The 14,356-nt window shown below is 46.6% G+C and overlaps 1 protein-coding gene across 2 annotated transcripts; it reads right to left on the bottom strand.

Annotated features, from left to right (window-relative positions):
* Positions 1–2,476: 2,476 nt before the first annotated feature.
* On the bottom strand, positions 2,477–8,596 carry zgc:136930 (uncharacterized protein LOC563946 homolog). Of its 2 annotated transcripts, XM_049002090.1 has the most exons (9): positions 7,906–8,596; positions 7,672–7,732; positions 7,451–7,546; positions 7,038–7,217; positions 5,829–5,954; positions 4,104–4,324; positions 3,870–3,913; positions 2,803–2,841; positions 2,477–2,617 (listed from the first exon to the last, which is right to left on the bottom strand). In XM_049002090.1, exons 1-9 carry the CDS (start codon positions 8,529–8,531, stop codon positions 2,580–2,582), a joined length of 1,431 nt encoding a protein of 476 aa, XP_048858047.1. In that variant the 5' UTR covers positions 8,532–8,596; the 3' UTR covers positions 2,477–2,579. The 2 variants fall into 2 exon arrangements, with proteins under 2 accessions (XP_048858047.1, XP_048858048.1); XM_049002091.1 differs by lacking the exons at positions 2,477–2,617; positions 2,803–2,841 and adding an exon at positions 2,894–3,238.
* Positions 8,597–14,356: the final 5,760 nt, after the last annotated feature.

The following is a 14,356-nucleotide window of genomic DNA, read 5'->3' as shown; positions in this document are numbered from 1 at the left end:
GACACAGAATCCCCTCCAGCCGCTGACATCATACTTGTTTGTACCTGCAGAGCGACAAGAGGAAGAAGGCAACCAGATTATATTCCCATTGATTACTGGTTAAATCCACATTCTTGCATGTGACACCAAAAACGTTCTAAGGTTCAGACAGACCAACAGGCCCATGTGTAATGTGATCCCTACCAAACATATCAGTCCCTTATTCACCCACATGTATTTTGTAGTGAATATATGCCTTAAATCAGGGGTATTCAATTTGTGGGCCACGGTCCGCAAGTGTACTGACACACGATTGATCCGTCCCCCCTCAACCTCCACCACTCGACGAAATGTGCACAGATGCTGTGCCAATTCAAGGACAATCTCCACCTCTGATGTAGCCCCGAGTCCTTGGATGTGAGTAACTACAGAAGGTGTTAGATGTTTGTGAACCTGATTCAGAGACGCCTTCCATCCACTCGCCCTCCAGCACACCTTGTATCACTGATCAATACCTCATCGAGATATTTAACCAAATAACTCATTGCAGTGGTGGTGAAATCTAACAAACACATGGAAAGGCTGGGGTGCCCCTGAGGAGACGTTTGGGAACTGAAACTCTGTTTATCTCGCCAACCCACAAGATACTAGTAACTTTGAAGAGAAAAGAAATTCCTATTAGTGTTGTCTGGGTTACTGTTCATTTGCATATGTCCTAATGCTAAGTTACACTTGCTATGTACACTTACTATCCAGATAAATAGATTCTGCATTTTCTTTGTATGTATTCCTGACTCTGATGCTGGATAAATGGACCCTCTGCTCTCTGGCTATAGAAATACTCCGGCAGTATGATGTACTCAGTTCCCGGCTCAGCCTCTCTGCTTTTGCACTTTCTGTCATAACAGTCGCTACATTGATATGATTAAATATGTAGCTCTTTTGTGGTATGATTTTCATATTCTGGCGGTTTGCATGATATGTCTTGACCACAGTATGTGAAGCAACCACAAGTGCGTACATGCACACATGGACGGAAACAACTCAGAGACGCACAGTCACTGTGTCACGCACTGCGATGACTCCTTAGACTTTCCTGGCAAAATGGCATGGCTGTAAGTTACCTTGCATGCAAAGGAAAGTTGCAGACATAAGCCACCTGTCGACCCAGCCATTCCCTGGAGTGACTGGTGGTTAGAGGCCTCGCTAAGTGGCCCAACATGGAAATCACCCAGCCGACCCTGGGGTTTGAACCAACAGCCTTCCGGCCACAGACACACTGCCCCCTCATTTTGGAATCAGCTTAGAAATTCTTCTTACTATAGACAGAAGACACCGAACATCATGTCCAAGGCTGAGAGGGGGGTCCACAAATTTAGAGGGATCTTGGTCATCTGACCTATTCTGTGGGAAAATTGTGTCTGTTATTTGTGAACTTTCTATTGTCTTCCCACAGGTCACGCGCACGCGTCAGCAGTGCAGCCCATGAGGCAAAAAAAGACAAAAAAAGCAGAAGAAGAAGTTTTTGTGTTTTTTTTGTCTGCGTGCAGTGAGATGGGGCAAAACACGACTGATTTCAGCCAATGGAAACATCCTAATGTATAATGAGAGCGTGCAGTGCCATGTGGGAAACCAAGCCAATATACGTTTGCAATCATTCTCTAAATTAAATGACTGATTCCAGATTAAGTCAATGGCCGCATCCCTAACAGGTGTGATCTGTCTCACCTGCACATATATGACTATAAATTGTAACTAAACCAAAATTTATTATAGAAATTAAAACAGTAGCATTGAGGAACATGAAGGAGTGACTCTGACTTACACACATGTCCACCTGCCCTCTACCTTCCTTACAGCATTATCATATTGGGATCACCGATACCATTAGACAGTTCCCCAAAGAAGCTGCTACTGTATCTCCACTACAACCCCGTAAATCCCTCTATATCCATCCATCCATCCATCCATCCGTCAGTTTGTCCATATATCATCCATCAATCTATCCATCCATCCATCCATCCGTCAGTTTGTCCGTCCTTCCGTCCATACTTTTTCTATACTGTCGTGACCTATTCAGGGTCACAAAGTCTATCCCGGAGCCCACACATACAAGGCAGGCAATAACCGAGGACGGGACACCAGCCCAATGTAGGGCACACACACACACACACACACACACACACACACACACACACACACACACACAACCATTTACAAACAATTTGGAAACTCCAGTTCACCTTAGCATGTTTTCGGACTGTGGGGGAAAACTGGAGAACCTGGAGGAAACCCCACGACGACACGGGGAGAACATGCAATGCCATGGCGAAGGTGTGCGGTAACAGTGCTAATCACCACGCCACCCCATTCCTCTATAGCACCGTGAGTAACATCGATTTTGACTTTGCATTTGCTTAGCATTGATCCCTGTTGAATTGGTGCGATCAACCATCATCTAGTAAACCATCAAAAAATGAAAGGGACACGTGGAGAGGCATGTTCAAGCTGTTTATTCAGCAGTGGCCTGGAGGGGGGCAGAGTCACATGGCTGGTCGTGTCGGAACGTTCCCACCGACACCCAAAGGGATGGATCGCGCCTAATCCGCGTCCGACAGGAGAGAAGTTTCAGTGTGGTCTACAGAAGGAGAAAAGGCAGAACAGGAACATTGAAATAACTGCAGCCATCGCCCGTGAGAACTCAGAGGCATCTGGGGCCGTCTACCAATAAAGGAGCTGCGTAAGAGCGCCACTGAGAAATGGCCGGTTGGCCAGCCAGTTAGGTAGCATCAGAGATGCCGGAATGGTGCCCCTTGCCCTTACCTGTGATGATTTCCTTAACCTGTATCCCTCCACTTCCCACTAGAAAGAAAAAAAGAGGTCATGCCAGACAGAGCCGAGGACAGACTTCATTACTTCCTGTGTCCCTGCCACGATGGTGAAGAGTAACTTTGAAAAGCGGATCATGGATTATGGCTGTGAGTGTTGCAGGATGACGGCTTCATATCCGTCCTGCTGCTGTGCGGGGTAACCTGGAGAGTCTCACTTCTGTCTTCCTAACGCTTAGCGCTGTTGTACGCTACGTAATGGCGCTTCCACAGCGCTGCTCACACTGCGTGACATTTCATGAGTGTGTAGGATATGGTGCCCTGCTCAGCGCACCGAAAGCTGCTGTTCTCTCACTTGCCTGCGGGGGGCGTTTAGTTAGCCTCTCTCCAGAGGCTGGGCAGGGGGGTGCTGGATTGGGGGAGGTCACACCCTGCGAGAGGGAACAGCGCAGGTGAGCGAGGACCCCCCCACACTCCTCACACCCCCCCCCCCCACCCCACCTGAGCCCCCTAACCCTACCATGGGGCTCAGAGAGAGGAACTGCCATTGGGCGCTTGTTAATGGGCCTCTTGTCCAGCGAGTCACATGACCTCTGCTCTCAGTATCACTGCCAGTCTCTAATATAACTTGTCTATGTGTAGGTGAGTGTGCGTGTCAGAGTACATGTGAGTGCCACATGTTTCATTTTCCACAGCCCCAGTGAAACTGACTGGAGAAACTGAACTCTAGTAGGAAGATGAACACCACAACGAAAAACCACAAGGCAACCGAAAGTCATTGTAGAATTTTCGCAAACTACTATTGTGGCTTGTTAGCCATTAAAAGGTTTACTATTCATCTGTGCAAGAGGTTTCATTTAAGACTGAATACAACAGGTACAGAAAGATGCCAATGACCTGTCCGTGCAGACAGAAATAACCATCTCGGCTGAACACTAGCTGTGAGATTTTCACTGCATATCCGGAGTTGTGCACTACTTATATGCTTTTTGTTATAGTTTTTTTTTTTTTAATACTGTGTATGTATGTGCGTTTTTCTTTGTATGTTGCACATTGCCTTACCTGTGAAGCTGTATGAGGAATCTGATAAGGATGAATCTGGCAACCTAAAAGTCAGACACCATTTAGAAGTTAAAAATAGCCCAGTTGCACAATCACAGCACAGTTCATCCAGCGCATTCAGCAATGCAAAATATCAAGTACCGGCAAATTAATTGATCCTGTCCCCAGCGCCTGAAAACAAGTCACTGCTAACCTGCTGACCACATACGCCAATTCAGATACGCAGAGGCTCACTTGATATCATTTCCCTCCAGCAGTTTTCTGTAGGTGGAGATTTCCACATCCAGGGCCAGCTTGACGTCCAAGAGCTCCTGATAGGCGAGGATCTGTTTGTGCAGGTCGGCCTTGGCCACCTCGATGGCCGACGTCAGGCTGGCGATCTGGGCCTGGTAGTCGGCCACTCCTACGCTGGACTGGGCCTGAGCTTCTGCGAGACTCTGCTCGAGGCTCATGTTCTGTGGGAAGGGGACAGAGAAGGGCAACTGCCTGCATTACAACAGCTCAAGGGAAAAGGGCAGGGCTATCATCGCTAACGAAAACCAAAACCATCCATCCATTCATCATTTTCTGCCGGGGTCGGGTCACAGGGGCAGCAGTCTAAGCAGGGATGCCCAGACCTCCCTCTCACCAGCCACCTCCTCCATCTGCACCCAGGTGTTCCCAGGCCAGCCGAGAGAAATAATCTCTCCAGCGTGTCCTGGGTCTGCCCCGGGACCTCCTGGTTGGACATGCCTGAAAGGGAGCCGTCCAGGAAGCATCCTAAGTAGATGCCTGAACCACCTCAGATGGCTCCTTTTCATGTAGAGGAGCAGTGACTGAGCTCTTCACCGTCTCTCTAAGGCTGAGCCCAGACACCCCATGGAGGAAACTCATTTCTGCCGCTTGTATCTGCAATCTCACTCTTTCAGTCACTACCCAGAGCTCATGACCATAGGGGAGGGAAGGAACGTAGATCTACTGGCAAATCGAGGGCTTCGCCTTCTGGCTCAGCTCTCTCTTCATTGCGACAGAACAGGTCAGCATCATCTTTAAAGGAAAATAAAAACTAATAAAACCACATTCAAAATTTAATTAAACTGGATTTCAAATGATAATTGAAAATAAGGTAAAAATGAATTAAAAAAAAAAAGTTAAACAAATTTTTTTAATCAAAACCATAACAAAACTAAGGCAGACAGTTGCATTTATTCTGCAATAATATAAGACACGTTTAGTTTAAATACAGTGTTAGACTCAATAGTTCAGGCTGCCAAGTAAGAATTTGTCAAGAATATTTCCCTGATACTACTTATGTTGAAAACCCTTAGTTTCTATGACTTTTATTTCGAAAGGTTTTTTGAGCATACTCCCACCCTAACTCACCTTCAGCCAATCATAAGTCACAACCTGACCTGCTCGGTGGGGAAGGAGGCAGTGTTTTCGAGGGAACCACTGTGTCAGCTCAGGCCCCCACCTAACCATTTTCTGGCAGCTCCCTGCGTGCCAGTTCTAACTTGATATAGATCAAGCTTCGTGCCTAAACTGACTGAATCATACTTCTTTTAAAACGCTAATGAATGTTGCTGTGAAATGTCTTCATCTCTACGCACTCTGAAAAAGGAGAGGACTTTCCTGGCTTAGTCTGAAACCCCCTTGATAGAAACAGAAACATAAGTCCGTGCGAATGAGAGACAGAGAGAGTTCGCTTGCACGTCTGCCTTGTGTTAACTAGTCATACGTGGAAATTTAAGGGGTTTCTAGCTGATTATAAAGTGCCAGTTAGTTGGGCTTTTGTAACAATTCTTTTAACAGCTGCTGTATGGTTCAAAGTGCCTTTTATTTCATCAGAAACACATTATACATATTTATGTAGCATTGGCTTTCCCCTTTCTTTAGCCTTAACCTCATAACACAACGGCTAAATATCCTACGCAGCGCGTACAGGGGAGACCGGCGCATGCAGTGTGAGGAGAGACTTACAGCAGACGCCAGACTTTGCAGCTCCAGAGTGAGGCTCTGTAGCTCCTTCCGGGCGGCGCCGATCTCCGCCTTGGCCGAGGAAATGGCCTCCGAGCTCTTTGCTGTCACCATCTGCATCTCCTCCATCTGTCAAGCAAAATCCGTGCCGCGCAAATTTTAGCATCGTGTAACCCTCGACCCTATGCTGGGATTGATGAAGCTAACCTAATTTAATCTGAGCCTTATTACCAAAGAGCGATCAAAAGAGCAATTGCTGCATGGGCTAGACAATGGTAAGTCATGTATAGTTTGAAAAAGCATTCAAAGCCAACCACAGCATCCACACAAGCAGGTTTTACAGATGGAGCGTAAATTACTGAAAAGGATCACGAGCAGGGAGAAGAGACCTAGGTTATTGTTACGGAAGCTGGACAGCACACAGCAATCAGATTGATTATGAATGATTTATAAATTATGTAGAGCCCCTGGGGGTGCCAGTAGTCATAACTGAGGAGAGTGGATATAAAAGTTAGGACACTTTACTGCCGTCTAAAGGCAAAACGGAGTAACTACACTGACACAAAAATTTTTTTGACTGTCCACCGGCTTGTGCAGTAGGTAGATAAATGACAGTGTTTTCTTCAAAACTACGCATAGCTGAAGTAAAATATTTAGTCATGAGATAAAACGGTGCCTAAGAAACCCGATATAGGTCAGTTTTGATAAAATGTGCAGCCTTGATGTTTTTCCTTTGCACTGCAGCGTAGTTAATGAAACGGCACTCAAATAGATAGATAGATAGATAGATAGATAGATAGATAGATAGATAGATAGATAGATAGATAGATAGATAATCATCTGTGATTAAGTAAATCATTTCTGTAACTAAGTACCAGAAATTGAAAAGAAAATAAATAAATGCAAGTTTAAACTCAGAAAAAAACCCTGTATGATATGTTGTTAAACACTCCATTATATTTTTACCCTCGTGATCACTACTGAGACTGGAAGCGTGGCTGTGTGGATGCTGCCATCGTGCGGCATCAGTAAATAGTATGGTAGAGTATATCATTAGCCCAGGGGCAGATCGTAATTCAAAGCTGACTACTGAATGTGCACCACTACCGGATCATCATAAAATCGAACTTTCGTAACCATCTGTAGGAGCATCTGTAGCGAGATCACAAGAGCAGACAGAGTGATCAGCGGGACAGAGGAGCTGGACGGTACCTTGAGCTTGTAGTAAGCGTCAGCCTCTTCGCGGTGCTGCTGTACCGACTTCTCATACTCCGTCCTCATCTTATTGAGAGCCGCGGAGATATCGAAGGATTTGCCGGTATCCACTGCAATCATGGACACCGACTTCTCCATAGAGGTGGTGCCCAACTTAGCCTGCAGTGTCGACAGCTCCTAAATGGCACAGGGAGGAACCGACAGGAGTTTCGGTATCATAACTGATATGATCTCCCGACTCGGGGGCGATAAAGACTCAACAGGTCACAGGAGCTGAGAAATGATGCATGAGCAGCAATCGAAACTCTGAGTTACACAAAACAAGACAAAAATGTTTCAGTGAAACAAATCCTGTTCATCGCCAATGTCTGCTCAGCACTAGGAAAAGATCCCTCTAGAATGTTCCTTACCTCTTCCTGAGTCTTGGTGACAAAGTCCAGTTCGTTTCTCAGGCTGGCCAGCTTGGCGTCCAGGTCAATGCGGAGGTCGGATGCTGTCTCGACGTCCTGGGGAAGGAAAGGGACCCCTTCGTTTCAATAGTCTGTTACACAGTCAGTGTTTAATCCTGTTCTGGACTGCATCCACTTTCCTAGTTGTCAGTGTGCCACCCCTTCAGTTTTTTGTTTCTTACCCTCTTCATGGAACTGATGTCAGATTCCAGCTGAAACTTCACACCCTGCTCAAAATCCAGCCTGCAAGACAAAGAAAACAGCTTCAGATGTTCTGGAAGTGCTGAGGCGATTTGATCGACGAATCAAATAGTTCTAGCTGCATAAAGAGATCTTCAGCTCAAGTCGGAGCATTCCCACACATACCACCTAAACCAACGCAATGCTCATCGACACGGACATGGACGGACACCTACTTGGCCTTTAGTTCGTGAGCCGTGCCACGGATGTTGTCCAGCTCGATCTCCAGCTTGATGGTGTCCAGAGTGAGGTTCTCCAGGGTGTTGCGGTACTCACTTAGCTGGGCCTCGTACTCCGCCGTGGAGGTGCTCGAGCTCTCGGGGGACATGTCTGCCCCTCCGGTCAGCTGCGAGAGCTTGGCCTCCAGGGCGACGTTCTCCTGCTGCAGCGCCCGCACCTTAGCCATGTACGAGGAGAAGCGGTCATTCAGCCCGGAGAGCGTGTGCTTCTCTGCCTCCCGGGTGAGCACAGGGGCCAGCATGGGGCCCAAGGCTGGTCCAGCCACCATGGCGGATCCAGCGCTCAGGCCACCTGCTGCGAGGGTGCGGCCCATGGTGAAAGCTGCGCTGGGAACCAGGGCAGATCCACCCACCCCTGCCCCTGCCCCTGCCCCAGCTCCACCACCCAGGCCGAGGCCAAATCCAAGCCCAGTTCCCAGAGCTAACCCTGCACCCATACCAGCACCTGCCCCAAAACCCAGACCCAACCTGGAACCCAGGCCCAAACCAGCACCTCCCATCCCTCCAGAGAAGCCTAGGCCACCCCCACTGGACACCCTAGATGAGGACAAATACAGAGACATGTTGTCAAGCTTGCAGTCACCGAGGCAGTGCAAAGACAGCTGGATGGCAAATGACCCAAAAGCCTGGTGCTCCTTCTTAATATAGTGGCAAAAAGGGTGTGTTCAGGGCGGGGGGTCCTGGACACACCCCGCACTCCAGCAGGGGACAGGAGCACACCCCCAGGCTGGGCCCGATGAGCGTCACAGGGCTGCACCTTCAGGGCCGGTAGCTGAAATGATTTATGGCCAGCTGGCAATGCAGCTTTCAGCAGGGGGCCCTTTACGAGGAATCCGCGCTGCTCACTGACACGCTTCACACTGCAGCCCAATAAACTGTGGAATTCCCTCCCCTGAGTGCAGTGATTGACAGGAGACGCCGCTTGTTCTGGATTCTTCCCTAAAGGCATGGGGGGGCAGCTGTGGCACCCAACAGCTGCTGAATGCCGCACCCAGACTGTGTGGAGACTCGCCTACCCTGTGACCTGCTGCATGACCGCATGTTGTCTCTGTGCCCACAAATCCATGTGCCACATCAGCACCTCTGATACCCGGGGGGGGGGGTGACTGTGTCCTGCCGCCTGGCCGCCAGAGAGACGCTGAGTAACTCCACGTGCCACATCACCACCTTGACACACCCGGGGGGGAGGGGGGGGTAATGTGTCCTGCCGCCTGGCCGCCAAAGAGATGCTGAGTAAGTGCACGTACCACATCACACCCGGGGGGGGGGGGACTGTGTCCTGCTGCCTGGCCGTCAGAGAGACGCTGAGTAACTCCACGTGCCACATCACCACCTCTGAATACTATCAGAACTGCACTCTGCTTGTCCAGCTCAGGTCCAGCGGCAGTGAGAAGCATGCAGATGCTCGATGCTGTTTGTCCAGCACATCCCACAGATGCTTGATTGGATTGCAATCTGGGGAATTTGGAGGTCAAGTCGACACCTTGGATTCTCTCTCATGTTCCTCAAACCATTCCTGAATAAATCTTTGCAGTGCGGCAGGGTGCATTATCCTGCTGAAAAAGGGCACTGCCGTATGGGAATGCCAGTGACATAAAGGGGTGCCCTTGGTCTGCAATAATGTTTAGGTAGGTGGTAGGTGTCAAAGTAACATCCGCATGAAGGTCAGGGCCCAAGGTTTCCCAGCAGAACATCGGCCAGAGCATCACGCTGCCTCTGCCGGCCTGCCTTCTTCCTGTAGTGCATCCTCGTGCCATCTCTCCCCCATGTAAACGACACACACACACACACACACCTGGCTGTCTATTCAGACTCAGAATACTTTATTGATCCCTGAGGAAATTATATGGTTACAGTTGCTCCTGGACAGTAATTAAGAATGAAGAATAATTAAGAAGTTAAATACCAATAACAAATAATACAAATATTACAATACCAAAATTACAAATGGGTCTAATACAAGGAACTCAATATACAAACAATATATATTATATAAATCCATCCATTTTCCAAACCGCTTATCCTATTGGGTCGCAGGGGGTCCGGAGCCTATCCGACAAGCAATGGACACGAGGCAGGGAACAACCCAGGATGGGGGGCCAGCCCATCGCAGGGCACAATCACACACCATTCACTCTCACATGCACTCCTACGGGCAATTTAGCAAGTCCAATTAGCCTCAGCGTGTCTTTGGACTGTGGGGGGAAACCAGGGTACCCGGAGGAAACCCCACGACGACATGGGGAGAACATCCATCCATCCATCCATTTTCCAAACCGCTTATCCTATTGGGTCGCGGGGGGTCCGGAGCCTATCCCACAAGCAATGGACACGAGGCAGGGAACAACCCAGGATGGGGGGCCAGCCCATCGCAGGGCACAATCACACACCATTCACTCTCACATGCACTCCTACGGGCAATTTAGCAAGTCCAATTAGCCTCAGCGTGTCTTTGGACTGTGGGGGGAAACCGGAGTACCCGGAGGAAACCCCACGACGACACGGGGAGAACATGCAAACTCCGCACACATGTGACCCAGGCGGAGACTCGAACCCGGGTCCCAGAGGTGTGAGGCGACAGTGCTAACCACTGCACCACCATGCCGCCCCCATGGGGAGAACAATATATATATAAACAATATACAAGCAATATCCTAATAATTTACAAATATTACAAATATTACAATACCAAAATTACGAATGGCTCTGATAGTACAAAGACCTCAATATACAAACAATATATATTATATACAGTACTGTGCAAAAGTCTTAGGCAGTCTAAAGAAATGTTTAAAGCTGTTTGTCTGGATAGCAACTGTACTTTGGCTTAAAACAAAAAACACAATTTAACATTAGAACATGTGCAAATTACGAGTAACACAATAAAAACTAGTAATAATTTCTTCTGTTTTCTTACTGATATCTAGTTGGATGGCTAGATGAACACCGCTTCAGTTCCCAAACTTCTCCTCAGGGGCACCTCAGCCGTTCCATGATTTTGTTAAATTTCACCAACAGCTCAATTAAATAATTAAATATATTGGTTTAAAAAGTCAGTGACAGATTGACTAGCTGTATGAGGTTTGCTAGTGGCCAAGTCAAACAATACATGGCTGCACTGGACGGTCGCTGCAAATACCAGGATGATTTTAGCAGAGGTTCTGAAATGGCTAAGCTGACACACTTCGACAGGCATAATATCATAGTTTTACACCAACACGAGGATAATCTGAACATCATTTTCTTTGCCTGCCTAAGACTTTTGCACAGTACTGTATATTATGTATTATATATAATAATATACTATATAATTAATGTACAAACAATATCCTAATATATTACAGAACATTAACTATACATGGGGTTGAATTGAGGTGTATACTTGTATATGATATAACAGAAGACGTAATTCATCAGACCAGGCCACCTTCTTCCGCTGCTCCATGGTCCAATTCTGATGCTCACATGCCTACTGTAGACCCTTTCGGCGGTGGACAGGGGTCAGCATTGGCACTCTGACCGGTCTGCAGCTACGCAGCCCGATACGCAGCAACCTGAGATGCACTTTGTGTTCCGACACCTTTCTATCATAACCAGCATGAACTTTTTCAGTAATTTGTGCTACAGTCGCTCTCCTGTGTGATCAGGCCAGACAGGCTAAGCCTTCGCTCCCCACATGCATGAGTGAGGATTGGGCACCACGATCCTGTCGTCAGCAATAAAGGGTTTTCATCATCATCAGTTTACCAGCTGGCCTTCCTTGGACCACTCTTTGGAGGTTCTGACGCTGGCTACCAGCTGGACCCCACAAGATTCTTCAGAATGTGAATTCATATGATGATTTCTTTATAAAATAAAGCTTGCTAACAGTATGTACTTGGTAGGTATCAAACACACCTTGGACTGTGTCTCTTAGAGGTCTCGATTCCAGAGTCTCTCTGCCACAACTTGCTACCCGCTGACAGTCTGATTAACTGTTCCAACAAAACCGGCGGCTATGCTTCAGTTTTTTACGTTTCAGCTATGAAATAATATACCTGCGGGGTGGACACAAGTCTGGGCATTACAGACGCTATCTGACGCTATGGGTGCCAATCACCCGAAGCCTTTGGAGAACATACCACAGAAAGGTCCCGTGGTATGAAACCACCGTTGCAGAAGATGATAACTATATATTTCTGCAGGTATTATTGTGATTTCCTATTGTATAGAATGTAGAATATAAATGGCAAGGTGATCGAGTCAACACATCCATGGCATGCTGAATCTGCGGCTTATTCATGGCAGGAGAAAGAGCAGAACAGCCTGGAAAGAGGCCGGCTGCCTCTCTCAGGGGAGCAGGGGGGCTGTATTCTGGGTAAGTACCGTGCCTTCTGCACCAAGAGAGGATGTGGTTTTTTTCAAGGTCTGGATACTTATAAGCCGCGTCGACTGACTCACTCAATCAGCCATCTGCGACTTATAAATCTGAAAACTTTTATATGAGTGATATAAATAGCTCAAGACAGATTCATGCAATCAGTTTTGAAGAACAATGGAAAAAAATGGCAAGCAAATTACATATAACAGGATCAAGCTTTACAGCAGATACCTTTTTGTTGGAACGGTACTGACAATCTTGAAAGATCATGCGGGATTTCTTACACTTGTGTTAAATACATACATACAGCTCTGAGGAGAAAAAATTAAGAGACCATCCCACATTTTCTTAAATCTGCATTTATAAATCCGGGTTTAATCCTGGTTCTGCTGTCAGAAGGCTACACTGTCAAGCAGGCTGCTTCCAGGCTCAAAGTTTCTAAGACAGCAGTAAACAAGAACAATGTGAAGCAGGAGACATTGGGAATAACCAGAAAACCAGCCAGGTAGAGAGCAGAAGCGACTTTCTAATGCCAGAGATGTCCGTCAACTTATCCGGCAGTGCCTCATAAATCAGAGGGTGACCTCAAGTGACCTTCAAAGGAATGGGAAACATTAAGTGGTGTGAGGTGCACGGCTAAGACAGTTCATAACAGGCTCCGGGAAGCAGGACTGGAGACCCATAATGCAAGGAAGAAGCCCTTTATCAATGAGAAGCAGAGAAGATCCAGGCTCTTTGCAAAAAAAATGTATATTTTACTCAGGTGCCTACCCATAAATTGAGAAATGAGTGAAACTGAAAATTTTGCCGTAGTCTCTTAATATTTCCCAGAGCTGTATATAGCTCACATCTGGCCACTGGACATGACCAGCCTTCGACACTGAAATTCGGTTGAAATGATTAGCTGGCAAAACGTTTAAACAAAGTTTAATGATAATAGTTGTACAAACGTTCACAAATTGTTCATTTTTTTCCAGAGCTGTACATTACCCTATACTGCCCTCTGCTGACAGAGTAACCTACTTAGGAAAACAGGACACATGGGCTACGATGTTATTACTTGTCCGCATTTTTTTTATAAACAATTGTGACAAAATACAAAGACAAGTTGAAAAATCAGTTACGTAAAAAAGATTATGGAAAATACGTACACAGCTCTGAAAATAATTTAGTCATTGTTTTTATACAGAATATCTACTTTGTGTTCTATTGGCGTGTAATCCAGGCTGGTGGTATAAGTATACTATATCACCTGAATTCAACCATTAGCTTGGTTAGATGGATATTTTTACAGTCTGTCGATTTATATATTTCACAGGAGGTATATACACTGGGGAAATTAATGATCAATTATCAAAATTACAATAGCACTACTGTACAGAGAATAATTTCGGTAGGTTTTTTTAAACACAAAAATACAAATGACTATACATTGAGATACCCTGTTAATAAATGCATTATTTACAAACAATTAGGAAACGGAGAGTGCCGATACGCACAAACATGTGCGGCAGCAAGCGAAAGCTGGAATGCCGTTCCATCCATCCAGGGTGAATGTATCTGTGTGCTGACATCAGTGCATCCCCTCAGGCACAGAAACGTGAGCAGGGTTGATTGACGTGCACGGAGTGAGTGGGCAAAAGAGTGAAACAAAAATAACAGGACACAATACAGAGCCCTTCGAAGATGAGTGTGTTTGGCAGAACCTGTAAGGGGAACTAACTTTCCATTCCAGGCTTAGAACAGGTACGAAGAACAGGTACAGCTTTTTTCTTTTCTTCATATATCTCCCGATAGCAACAAAAGGTATCTTCTACCATTCTTTGCACTTTTAGGAATCGAGACGTATTCGGATCCATTTTCTCAAACCTAGCCAAACATGAATTCAGTTCCCTAAAAGCATTTGTCATCTCTTTTGCCGTGAACCGTTTTGGTTCAACTTCAGGCTCCGCGTCTGCGCTCCTTTCATCTTCTGCAACTCGCGCAGCTTCCAACTCCATGAGATCCGCATTAGATAATTCGTTATTA

This window comes from Brienomyrus brachyistius, unplaced genomic scaffold (assembly GCF_023856365.1).
Source record: "Brienomyrus brachyistius isolate T26 unplaced genomic scaffold, BBRACH_0.4 scaffold64, whole genome shotgun sequence".
Classification (NCBI taxonomy): Eukaryota; Metazoa; Chordata; class Actinopteri; order Osteoglossiformes; family Mormyridae; genus Brienomyrus; species Brienomyrus brachyistius.
This window is presented reverse-complemented; position numbering and strand designations above follow the sequence as displayed.